The 12328-nt window shown below is 53.1% G+C and overlaps 1 protein-coding gene across 1 annotated transcript in view; it reads left to right on the top strand.

Moving 5' to 3' along the window:
• The first annotated feature begins 943 nt into the window (after nucleotides 1-943).
• Nucleotides 944-12328, top strand: part of NKD1 (NKD inhibitor of WNT signaling pathway 1) — an 85771-nt gene continuing 74386 nt past the window's right edge. Inside the window, exons 1-3 of the mRNA XM_010376377.2 lie at nucleotides 944-1193; nucleotides 1314-1346; nucleotides 2019-2152. Of these exons, the coding sequence (XP_010374679.1) occupies nucleotides 1169-1193; nucleotides 1314-1346; nucleotides 2019-2152 (192 nt within the window). The 5' untranslated portion in view covers nucleotides 944-1168. The remainder of the gene's footprint in view (nucleotides 1194-1313; nucleotides 1347-2018; nucleotides 2153-12328) is intronic.

Here is a 12328-nt window from a genome sequence, read left to right as displayed (position 1 = left end):
GAATGGAGCCTCCATTTTACAGATCACAAAACTGAGCACAGGGAATTCACTTCAAAGGTCGGGGCTGGTTTCACTCTGAGCTCCTGCTTTTCTTTTCCCACGCCCGAGCTGCCTGGTACCAGGACCAGCGTAACACGGACCCACAGTGTCCCCAGAAGGGGGCAGGCGTGCTGAGAGCCACAAAGGTGGGGTAGAACCCCTTGATGTCCACCGCCCCCCCACCCCCGCCGCGCGACCTCCCCGCAGAGACCTCCCCAGACAAAACAAACAAACCCATGGGTCTGGCGAACTGCAGCGGGGAGCGGAAACCAAGGAAGATCAAAGACCCAGCGGTTACCCCCTTCCGGGCCGCGCAGTTTGGCAGCGCGCCCCGACCCGGTCGGGCACCCACGGGCCCCTGGACGAGGAGATGCGAGAGATTGGCTGATAACGGGGCGCTTTGGACGTTTGTCGCCGCCAAGAGAGGGCTGGGCCCACACTGACCCGGGGTGCGCTGGGGTCTCCTCCTGGACTTCCCAAATAAGAAACTAGAGGAGTGCGCTGGTGGGGGGCGGGGCACGGGGCGGGTAATGAACACTTTCTGTAGAAGGTAGGTCTTGGGAAGACCGGGAAAAGGCAGCGCTGTCGAAGCTTGCACCTGAGCAGCTCAGGTCTCCGCTCCCGACCTCAGTTTCCCCACCTGTAAATTGGACCCGCCGAGTCTCGCCCTGCCCGTTTAGAAGGAACCTGGAGCGGAGGGAAGTGACAGTACAGTTGGCGAGGGCCGCGGTGTTCTGTCCCAATACCCCTCCTGGAAAAGCTGCCTCGCGGGGTCCCCAGACCGCGGCTGGGAGCGCGGCCTGTGTCCGCCCCTCCGGTCCGTGCCCCGCCCCCGGCCCCGCCCCTTCCCCGCCTCCTTCCCCGCCCCCGCCGCAGCCCGCCTCGCCTTTGATGCGCCGCACCGGCCAATGGGCGCGCGGGGAGGCGCGGGCCGCGGCGGCGGGCTGGGGGCTCCGCGCTCCCGGGCTTCAGTCGGGCCGCGGCGACGGCGGCAGGAGCGCGTCGCGGCTCCGCCTCGGGCTCCGCTCGGCTCGGGGGCTGAGGATAGGAGGAGGAGAGCCAGGCGAAGCGCCAGGCCAGCGGGCCGGGCGCATGGCTTAGGGACGCTCCCAGCCGCCCCAGCCCCAGCATGGGGAAACTTCACTCCAAGCCGGGTCAGTGCCCCCGCCCGCGCGCTCGCCCCGGGCCCCGCCGCCCTCGCCGCCGCGGTCGCTAACTCTCTCCCTTCCTTTCTTTCCTTCTCCCGCCGCCGCCGCCTTGCGATGTGCCTGCAGCCGCCGTGTGCAAGCGCAGGGAGAGCCCGGAAGGTAGGGGCGCGCGGGGCGCAGACCTCGGGGATGGACGCGGGGGACACCGCGGCCGCAGCAGAACGGCCCAGCCCTCCAGGTCTTATGACCAGGGCCACCCCCAAGCCCCAGTTCCGGCCACCGGCCCCCTAAGCCCGCTCCCGGAGCAGCCTTCGCGCCCCCTCCTCTGTCCCTTCTACCCGCTCCCCGCGGTCCTGCGCTCCCACCGCTGACCCTCAACCCCTCCCCCTCCCGCGTCCCTGCCCTCGGCTCCCAGGGCGCCCTCTCCTCAGACCCCCGAGCGCCTCTCCGCAAGACCCTGCCCTCTCTTCCTGTCCCCCGGCGCCTTCTCTCGTATCCTGGCTCCTGCACCTACTGCGGCCCCTCTCCTGACTCCCAGCCCTCTCCTCCGCAGTCCTGGCCACCAGCGCTCCCTGGTCTGGTCCCCAAACCCGTCCTCCAGGGGTACTGCTCACCTCTCTTGCCCTCTTCTGTCTCCTCGCTCCTGGGGCTTCGCTGAACCCCCCTTTACTTACCCGCGTCCCTCTCTGGCTCCTGCCTCAGCCCGCGAACTGCCTCCTGGCTCCGGTGCCGTGGCCCTTCGCCTCCCACCGCGCCTCCTCCTTCCCTCTGCGGGGGTAAGTTTTGGTCCCTGGAGCCAGACTCAGGGGCTTCATGTCGTCCCCGCCCCAGGTGACAGCTTCGCCGTGAGCGCTGCCTGGGCTCGGAAGGGCATCGAGGAGTGGATCGGGAGACAGCGCTGCCCGGGCGGTGTCTCGGGACACCGACAGCTGCGGTTGGCTGGCACCATAGGCCGAGGCACCCGGGTATGATTCCCCACCCTGCTCCACCTCCTGGCCTCCTTTCAGCCTCAGAGATGGGTCCCCAAACCCATGCACCCCAACTTTGAGCACTTTCCTGCACAGCTTCTGGGTCTAAAAATCTCTTCTCAGCTGCCCCCTGCCCCACCAACGCGACCCTCTTCCCGCGTGCCTTGGAGAACCTTGAAGTGCCCAGCTGGAGGCAGAGGGCTGCCTGGGGGAAAGGTCCTAGGTGGGGAGGTGGTGAAGGTCCAGTTGATGGGGAAGCATGTCTGTACCGGAGGGATTTGGGGGCCTGCTCTGACTTCTACCTTGTTTCTGCCACCAACATTCAAAGGTGGAGGTGGAGTAGGGGCTAGGGAGAGGGTGGTATTGGGGTGTCTGGGTGGAGGGCAGAGCTGTGCTAGCCCCAGGATCTGAGTATGTTCTGATTATCTGTGGCATTCATCAGTGCCACCTGTACAGGAACCCAGTAGAGCAGGTGGCCCTCTGGGTGGCAGATCTAGGGGGACTGAGACCTGGCAGACCCCTTACTTGGCACATGAGAGAGATGGCCTCATTCTACTGTAGCCTGGGCACAGCCCTGAGCCTTCACCCCATGGGTCCCTGAGGCTGGAGTTCCTGGAGGAGCACTAAGTGTGATGGGAATGAGTGAGTCCAGCCCCAGCTCCTGGCCTGGGACTTGGCGTTCACAGATGTCCTGTGAGCTCCGGAACTCTGCACGGAGCTTTCAGGCGGTCTGCGTGGAACTCGCGCAAGCCTAGGATCAAAGGATGAATCAACTTTTTGATGTGACATTTAATTTTTTTTTTTTTTTAACTTAGAGGGGGAATAGACTGAGTCTCAGGTCTGGTTAGTTCTTTGGTCTTATCCATGGGCTGGGGAGAGGCCAGTGGAGACTTCAGATGTGTGTGTATTTGGGTGGTGGGACCTGGCAGCCCGCTTGCAGTGCTGGTGTCGGGAGGTGGACCTGTGGATAAAGTCAGTTCCTGTGTGTGGATGAAATAACCTCTGGGCCTGGGAGAAGCTCCCCTGTCCTCCTCCACCACCACTGCTTAGCTGGGGGCTTCTCTGTCTTCTGTTGGCTTGGTCGGACTTGGAGCTGCTGTCCCCTAGTAAAGGTCAAATCTTGGTGGGTGGGGGGCACTGCAGTTGAGGGCCCTTTAAAAACAGAACTACAAACCTTCCCTTCTTCTGCCCTTTCTAGTTTTTGATCTACTTATTTATTTAAAGACCAACGAAAATGGTCTAATTTAGCCGTATGAACAAATGCGTTTGCAGCTCCAGACAGAGGCCCACTGAGTGGATTTCCATTAATCAAGTTTTGGGTTTTTTCAGCCTGTTTATTTTTACAAAGTATTCCTGCAGAATGACATTTATTTGCAGTCCCTCCTTTTTCTTTTTTTTCTGAACTGCCAGGCAGCTTGCTCCATGCTAGAGGGAAAACTTGAAATACAACGAGGGCTTACTTCAATTGACTTTTATCTTCAAAGCCATAACAAATGTTACCCGCATGTTTTTGGTGGGTCTCCTTGGCATCCAGTCTGGGAGGACGGGAGGGAGGAGGAAAGAGGGAGAGGAAAACAAAAGTCTGTCGTTTTTAATTAAATAGTAGTGTTCCCAGCGAGAGGAATGCAGGCCAGTAAAAGTTACCATTGGGGGAAGTGAGGGAGGATGGGGAGGGGGCCCCAGCTTAAGTCTGTGGCTTTGGTGAAGTCACGGAATTCTGTTGCCTGGTTTCTTCCCCTAGCTGAGGACAGCATGGGATGGTGCCTGTCCCCCTCCCTCCCTCACCCCCTCTCTCAGAGAAACGCTGAGAGGTCATTAATGTTTGTTCAAAGTACTTTTGAAGATGTGAGGCTCAGAGCCGTTGGCGTGACATGTGTCAGGTGGTTGGAGGGTGGGCCCCAGCCATCAAAGATGTTAAGCAGGGGGCCGGCCTCTGTCTCCTTGGGAGTTATTCTTGCTGCTGGGGACCCAGATGCCTGGGTTTTCACCAACCTTGGCCCCAGATAGCCCAGCCATTGTGTCTGCAGAGGTAGTGATAAGGAGTCAGACCTTCAAGGGTAGTCCAGGGTGTAGAACAGCCCTCCAGGCATCCTCCAGGTGATTTCAGGTGGTACCTGGATAAACATTTTAAATCTTAATAGTTATCTTTTTTTTTTTTTTTAACCGGAAAAAAGGCTAGGACATCAAACCCATGATTTTGCAGATATTATTGCTTAGGATGAAGCTAAGTTAAAAAAGAGTCTAATGTGAAGTCGATTCAGAGAAAAATATTAAGTACAAGTGGTCAAAATTGTGAATGTGGGAACGGAATGCCCAAAGTTTGGGAAGCACTGAGATATTGAACAGGACAGCAGTGGGCAACCCTCAGGCTAGTTCATTTCCCCAATTCCCTCTGGTGCCGAAGAGGTAGCTGGTAGGTTCTTCCATGATATTATCAGGATGTAGGAAGGCATGGGCTGCAAAGTCTGCTGATTTCCAAGGGCTGGCAGAGGTCCTCCCACCAACCCCAAGCCTGTTTTGGGGCTAGTGTCTGCCTCCAGCCCTTTATGTGGCCTGTCAACTAAGTGGCTGGAGACACAGTGGCTCATCCAACTCGTATTACTGTTATTGCAATAATAACTAGTATTTATTAAGTGCCTATATGTGTCAAGCACTTTGCTTACATTATCTTAATCCTCCCCATAACCTTGTAGTGTTGACAGCCTGCTGGTGTGGACTGTGTGTTTCTCCCTTTCTGGAGCAGTTTCTAGGAGAAGCCATGTGTAGAGAAGCCCTGTGGCAGGGCATCCGCCTGGAGGGTGCTGCATACAAAACTCCCAGAGAGGGGGTGCTTCGAGATGAGCCAGTCCTGGGGCAGGCAGAAGCAGGATGGCCCCTGTTTGCCCTCTTCCTTCCTGACGGGATCTGATGAACTTGAGAAATGTCCCAGATGAGACCAAGTTACACACAGGGTCCTGAGATGTGAAAGGGTGACCATGCTGGCATTAAACTAAGCCTGCCCTCTTAAATACAGAAATAAATGAGGTCAGGCTCTGTCCTAGTTATTTGTCACCTGTGCAAACCATTTTACCCTTGTATACCTTAATTAGTTCATCTGCAAAATGGGTATAATATTTTCGTCCCTGGCGGGTTGTGATGGGATTATAACCGTTGAACCTGGGAAGGAAGTTATGATACTGAAGGCATTTGTAGGGTTGGAGATGGGGGCCTACAAATAGGGAGTGATAGGGCTGGGATAAGAGCACCAGAGGCTCTCTGCCTCCCCCACTCTCATGGCAGGCTCACTTGGAGGGCCGCAGGCCAAGGGCTGGGCTTTTGCCCTTTCCATGGGGACATGAGCAAGTCCAAGGGAATATGGGCTCATAGGAGAAAAGGAATGAGAAATGGGAGGCACACGAGTACTATGGAAGAGAAGCAATAAACTGACCAGCACTCACACCAGAGAACACTGTGCTAAACAGAATTAGAAAGCAAAATAAGCATCATAAACTCAGAGAGAGAACGGAGGATGCTGGAAACATGAAGCAGCAACAGGCAGAGAAGAAAACCAATTGGAAACACTGGGTGTGGAAAATAGAATGGACAAGTGAAAAAGCTTAATAGATTGATTAAATAGTGCAGGGGACTCAGGTATCAGGTGGGAGACACTTGGTGAAGACCTGTGTGCCTCTGTATACACTCACAGGCCGATTGTGAATATGTACAACCAGATTTAAAACAATCTCCTCCCCACGGCCCCGATTGGCCCTTTTGTTCTTTTACAGCAGAGCTGCCTGAAGAAATAGGCTGAGAGCCATGGTGCAGGCAAGCCCGCCTCTGGATCAAAGGCAGCTGCCAGGCAGTTTGGTAATTTGACTGGGGGCACCTAGTGCATTTGGATATTTGGAGAAGATGAGGAGGGTGCAGGCTTACTTGGAGCCATGGGGACATGTGGGGTTGGGTGATGAGATTGGAGGCTGGCCCAGCTGTTGCCCGAGCACCGGATTCCAAGGGAATTACCCTTGAATGATACCAGTTGGCACAATTAAAAGGCCCCATGTCTTTACCATATGGAAAGTGTTAGGCTTCTTTACGTGGTTTCAAAGCTATGTGCTGGGAGGTGGGCTTGACATTTGAGGTAGAGCATAAATTAAATATTTGGTGTTTCAGGATTAAAAGATGATTTGCTTTAAGGCTGGAGAAGGACTAGGGTGGAGGTGTTTGGGCTTTGCTCACTGGCATTTTCGAGTTCTCCAGGGAGGGTCCCCTCTGCTCATGGGCACCAGGGCCAGCTGCCTGCCCCAGCCTGGGCACTGTCTTTCCTTCTGGGGGGTGGGAAGCAGAGGCTGGGAGAGCTTGGGCTGGGCAGAGTGCCAGGGACTGGGGGGAACTTCTGGTTTTCCATAGGTCCCACAGGATGGGTGGGTGGCGGCCATGGGTGTCATCTTCTTAGTGCTTTAATGGGTCTTTGTGATGTGGTCTCTGGTAGAGGCTTCGAGGAGTGTCTTGTCCTCACTTTGAGACTTTTCTTCTTGGGGAAGGAGGCCGGATGCCCCTGACCCAGACTATGCATGCCTTCTGTTCTCTAGAGCCCAGGAGCACCCTCTTCATTCACATTTTTGTAGGAAACCTAGGGGAAATCAAATCCAGGAGGCACCTGCTATGGGTCCTGCAAGGTTCTTGAACTCAGGGGACATTTCCTCTGCTCGCCCAGTGGGGATGTTGGAAGGTAGGGACGGACGGATTGATGGACAGTGTTGCTGTTTGTACCAGGAAGCTCAGGTACACTCTGGGATCAAACTGTCCCCGTGAGGGCATGAAACATCAAGGCTGAACTGTCAGCAGCAAAAAAAGAAGAAATAAATGAAGACACCCTCCCTGCCTCCTTTTTCCACAGCTCCTCTTCCCTGGTCAGCTTCTTCCCTTTAATTCCTGCTTCCAAATTCCATCTTTTCCCAGGTCCTCCTGTCTGGAGTGGAAGGGTAGAACCAGGCCTTTTCTTTCAGGCACTCAGCCTAATGAATTAATATAAATTGTTATCAATAATTCTTAGTTTATTTTTTTTTTTTTTGAGACATAGTTTCACTCTGCCATCCAGGCTAGGGTGCAGTGGCATCATCATAGCTCACTGCAGCCTCACAGTGATCCTCCTGCCTCAGCCTCCCGAGTAGCTGGGACTACAGGTGCACGCCACTGTGTCTGGCTAATTTATTTTTATTTTTTCATAGCGATTGGGTCTCGCTTTGTTGCCCAGGCTGGATTGAATTCCTGGCCTCAAACCATCCTCCCACATCAACCTCCCAAAGTGCTAGGATTACACATGTGAGCCATCACACTTGGCCTTGTTATTAATTATGAATTAATAAGTCCCTAACTGGGCCAGGCTCTGGGAATACAGTGGAGAATAAGAGAGACGTGGTTCCTGCCCTCCTGCGGCTTCCAGTCCGATGAAGGGGACAAAGCAGCAGTGAGCACCCAGGCCCACTCCTAGGACTACACAGAGGCACTCTGGGAGGGAGGGTGCAGGACGGGCCTCTGAGCCTGAGGAAAGAGGAGGAAGGAGTTGCAGGTTGGGGGAAGAGCTGACCAAGGTCCCAGGCTCAAGCTGCCCTTGTAAGATGGGGTGGGGGGTTGCCAGGAGGCTTCTGTATGGAATCAAGTGGGTAATCAAGAAGGGAATGTAGCCTCCAAGTGGCTCTGCAGCCTGTGGGAACTGGAAGTCGTTCCTGGCACTGTCTGTGGAAAGCCTTGCATGTTGGTGGCTCCTGGCACATCTGAGTTACCTGTCTGTCCCTCTGGACAGGTATGTCGGGTGGAGCAGGGCAGGCAGTCAGCGTGCTGCCCCTGTGTCACGGACAGGTCCTTGGGGGCGCAACCCAGCCTATTTCGGTGGGTGGCCCTGCTGTCGTGTTAGGGAGGAGGCTAGCCGTAGCCCAGTTGTCAGGGCTACGGGGGACCTGTGGGGTGGGATTGCTGCTCAAGAAGGAGGCACTTCAGGGACCAGGGAACAAGAGGGAGTGACCAGCAAACCCCAGAGAGAGCTCATCATGCCCCAGAGCTGCAGCGCGCCTGTGCCTATGGAAAGAGGGTCCCCCATGTGGGCTGAGCAGGGCTGTCCGAGACAGGATGTGCAGTCCCCTGGCATGGTGAGCCAGGTCCCCTGGAATCCTTTTAGCTCGGGGGTCCTTCAGCCTCGCCCCATGGCTGTGAATCACAACATGCTTGGATTTAGACGCTTTTGGATTTTTCACATCACTTGTTGGATTCCAAACCAGGCACTTCTGGCTGCCTCCCTGCCTTCCCTCTCTCTTGCCCACTCACACGTGTTCTTTTTGCCACTCTTGTCTCTCACATTCTTTCTCTTCCTCTCCCTCCCCACCTCCCTTCCCCCTCCTCCTCCTCCTCCTCCTCCTCCTCCTCCCCCTGAGGAAGGAAAAATATTCAGTCTCTCACAAACAAAATATCTGCCATTCCGTCGGAGGGAGAACTGAGGCAGGAGCCCAGAATATCCTGGAAGGAATGCCAGCGAGAGTTGAAGGCCTCAGTTGTTTAATCTGGAAGGAGGACTTTGATGTCACCCTGCTCCGTTTATCCTGGGAAGCTTCCTGCTGCTTCATGGCTTCGACTCTCCACGTGAAGGATGGCCGAGCTCCTCCAGGGGCTGGAGGCAAGCCTGAGCAGCCCCGAAGGGCAGCCTGGTGATGCTGCGCTCCTGCCAAGCCCAGGTGGGGTGGAGAACCTTCTCTAAACAAGCACTTCCAGAGACATAAGTAATTCTTTGATAGCTTCCTGGGAAGGCAAAAGGGAGCTGTTTAGCCGTGTGGGCACCAGTCGTGGGACTCTGGGAGGAAAGCCTCAGGTCTCCGCACTGAAGTCATCCCCAGCCTCAGAGTGGTGGCGGCTTGGCCCACCAGGGTGGGTCCTGGATGTGTTTGTTTAGAGGGCTCTGAGGCATGGGTCTGGGCTTCGCTTTCCTTACTTGTTAAGTCACATGGGCTGTGGCATGTGTGTGTGGCCTTGTGTGTGGCTGATGCCTTTCAGAGGACACCAGGGTATTGACAGGGCTTCACATTGGTGTGGCCTCAGCCAAAGACTCCCTGCCTGGGCTTCAGATTCTTCAGCTGAGAAGCAGAATAAAATCATGGTAATTTAGCACTGTCTATTGAGTGCATTCATTCATGCATCTGCAGTAGGGTTTTTTTGTTTTTTGTTTTTTTTTTAATTTAGAGACAGGGACTCACTATGTTGCCCAGGCTGGTCTTGAACTCCTGGCCTCAAATGATCCTCTTGCCTTGGCCTCCCAAAGTGCTGGGATTGCAGGTGTGAGCCACTGTGCCCAGTCCTATATATATATTTTAACTTTTATTTTAGGTTCAGGGTACATGTACAGGTTTGTTATATGGGTAAATTGTGTGTCATGGGAGGTTCGTGTGCAGGTTATTTCATCCCCCAGGTAATAAGCACGGTACCCAATAGGTAGTTTTAGATCTTCAGCCTCCTCCCACCCCGCACCCTCCAGTAGGCCCCCGTGTCTCTTGCAGCAGGCATTGAGTACCTGCTTTAGGCCAGGGACACCTAGAAATGCTTGGTATCTAGAGTGAAGGCCTTGATTTCATGGAACTTACCATCTCATAGGAAAACAGAAATATTTTCATAAACAAGTTGTGCAATTTAAGTTGTGATATGTGCCTCCAAAAAGTACTGGATGTTTTGAGAACATGTACCAGAGGTCAGAACTCATCTGGGGTGTTATTCATTCCACAAATATTTGACTGCTTTCTCTATCCCATGTGCTGTGCTTAGGGTGTTGTGGAAATTGTGAGGACTAGGACATAGTTCTTGCCTCTGTGAGAGTGGAACTAAGCTCTCCCCATTGCCTTTCATCAATTTTTCTTCTCTTATTGCATTGGTTAGAATCTCTCATACTCTGTTTAACAACTACCAAGTATGATACTTTTTGTTTAAGAAAGCTTCCTTCAACTCCTGGCTTTCTGAGCTTTGTAAAATCAGGAATAATTATTGAATTTTGTCACATGCTGTTGGGATGCACATGGAATGGATCATTCTTTGCTAATGTGGTGTGTGATTTGTATACTTGATTTACATTGCTGGATTTCCTAGTGCAACCTTCTTGGCCCTCCAAAATTCTTTGTCATGATAGATTATTTTTTAAAATGTGACCGCATTTGATAGGCTAATATTTCACTTTGGATCTTTGCATGAAGTACTCAGTGCAAGTTAACTGTTAAAGTATAAAACCATAAGGGAAGCACAGGGCTGTGGAGTTTGGGGAGGGTTTTTTTGAAGGAGGTGGACATGTGAGTAGGGATTTGAAGAGTGGTAAGACTGAGATCAGGGGTTAGAAACTTAAGGACCTACAGGGGCCAGAGAGGTCATATGAATGAATGCCACAGGCTCAGTGGGAGACATCTGAGAGGGGTGGGAACCGGGGTGACCCCTGGGGAACACACACCCTGCCTCAAGGGGGCAGTGCCACTCAACCCCAGCCAATCACTGCCATGTGGGAATATGACCCTGGTGTTGCCACATGGGCTGATCATTAAGAAAATCCAGCTGTCTGGATTTTTATGTGAAACTTTTCCAATTTAAAAAATTATTGTTAACCAATTAAAATTTTTAGAAAACACTTTTTTTGGGTGACTCAGACGACTGGATTTGGCCTGTAGTACCCTGGCTTGTGTTTGCTGATTTAGACCTTTAAGATTCTGATGGTGGTGGTGGTAGAGAAGTAGTATGTTAGTGATAAAAGGACACGTGAATGAGTATCATATGCACTAAACATTGTGCCTAATACATAATGCATTCTCTTGTAGAATCCTCACAACTGCCTTAGGTATTATTCCACTGTCACATAGATGAGGAGGCCGGCCCAGCAAGTTAGAGTCACTAGCCCAGCCAGGGAGAGCTGGACTCAGGCTGCATCCAAGGCAGAGAGTGCAGGCCAAGCAAAGCCTCAGTGCCAGGAAGCTGTGCACAGTATATTTCAGTCTGGTGGGAGAGCAATGTGGGAGGCACAGGAAGGGTAAGTAAAGATGTGGGCTGGGATGGGAGGCCGAGATGGGCGGATCACCTGAGGTCAGGAGTTCGAGACCAGCCTGGCCAACATGATGAAACCCTGCCTCTACTGAAAATACAAAAAAAAAGAAAAAAAAAAAAAAAAGCTGGGCGTGGTGCAGTCACCTGTAATCCCAGCTACCTGGGAGGCCGAGGCAGGAGAATTGCTTGAACCCGGGAGATGGAGGTTGCACTGAGCCAAGATCATGCCATTGCACTCCAGCCTGGGTGACAAGAGTGATACTCTGTCTCAAACAAACAAACAAAAGATGTGGGCTGGGAGACTTTATGCTGAAGACCAGCATGTGCCCATAGAAGGTGCCAGAGGTGTGCTTAGAACTTATAGAATCAGACTTCCTGGGTCCGAGTCCCAGCTGCATCTCTCCTCAGCATGGTGGGGCCAAGTGATGGCTTATCTCTGATTCTCAGTTTTCACATCTGTGGAATGGGTAGAGTAATGGTTCCTACCTCATGGAGTTGTTTTAAGGGTAGAAATGGGTTCATTTCAGCAAGTTAAAGAATAAAGAAGATGTCACCTCTTCTCTCACAGCTTGCCAGTGTTGTTTGCTAGTGATCACCCAGATGTGTGCTAAGTGTGGTACCAGTGTGCTAAGTGCGGTGAAGGAAAAGGATGGGGAAGGAAAATAAGGGAGGATTCTACTTTGGATTAGGGAGCGATGCGTAAGTTGTTAAGACCCAAAGAATAAATAGGAAATAGCTAGGTGATGAAGGGTTTATTAAAAGTATTACAGGCAGAGGGCATGGAATGTGCAAAGGCCAGGAGGCATGCAGGGTTGGTACACAGAGAAAGTCTTCAGCTGCCTTCTTGGTGTCTGGCTTGGAACCACATTCCAGTCTCTGAGGTGTAACGGCAGAACTCTGTGGTGCAGTGGTGGGGAGTGGGCAATGCCTGCTGGGCTGGGTGGTACCACTGTATGTTGCATCCCGTCATGAGGCCTTGTCTCCTCACTGCAAGTCTTCCATGAAGTGTTACTGGTGTCTGTACTCCAGCTTTCTGGTCAGATTGGAAGAGGTAGGGAAGAGAACCTCTCAGTTACAAGAAATAGTGTCACCCTGGAGCGGATTGGCTGGCTTGCTGGGCTGCCCAAGCCTGCTGGC

This window comes from Rhinopithecus roxellana, chromosome 20 (assembly GCF_007565055.1).
Source record: "Rhinopithecus roxellana isolate Shanxi Qingling chromosome 20, ASM756505v1, whole genome shotgun sequence".
Lineage (NCBI taxonomy): Eukaryota > Metazoa > Chordata > Mammalia > Primates > Cercopithecidae > Rhinopithecus > Rhinopithecus roxellana.
Note: the sequence above shows the minus strand (reverse complement) of the source record. Positions and strands in the feature narration are given on the sequence as shown.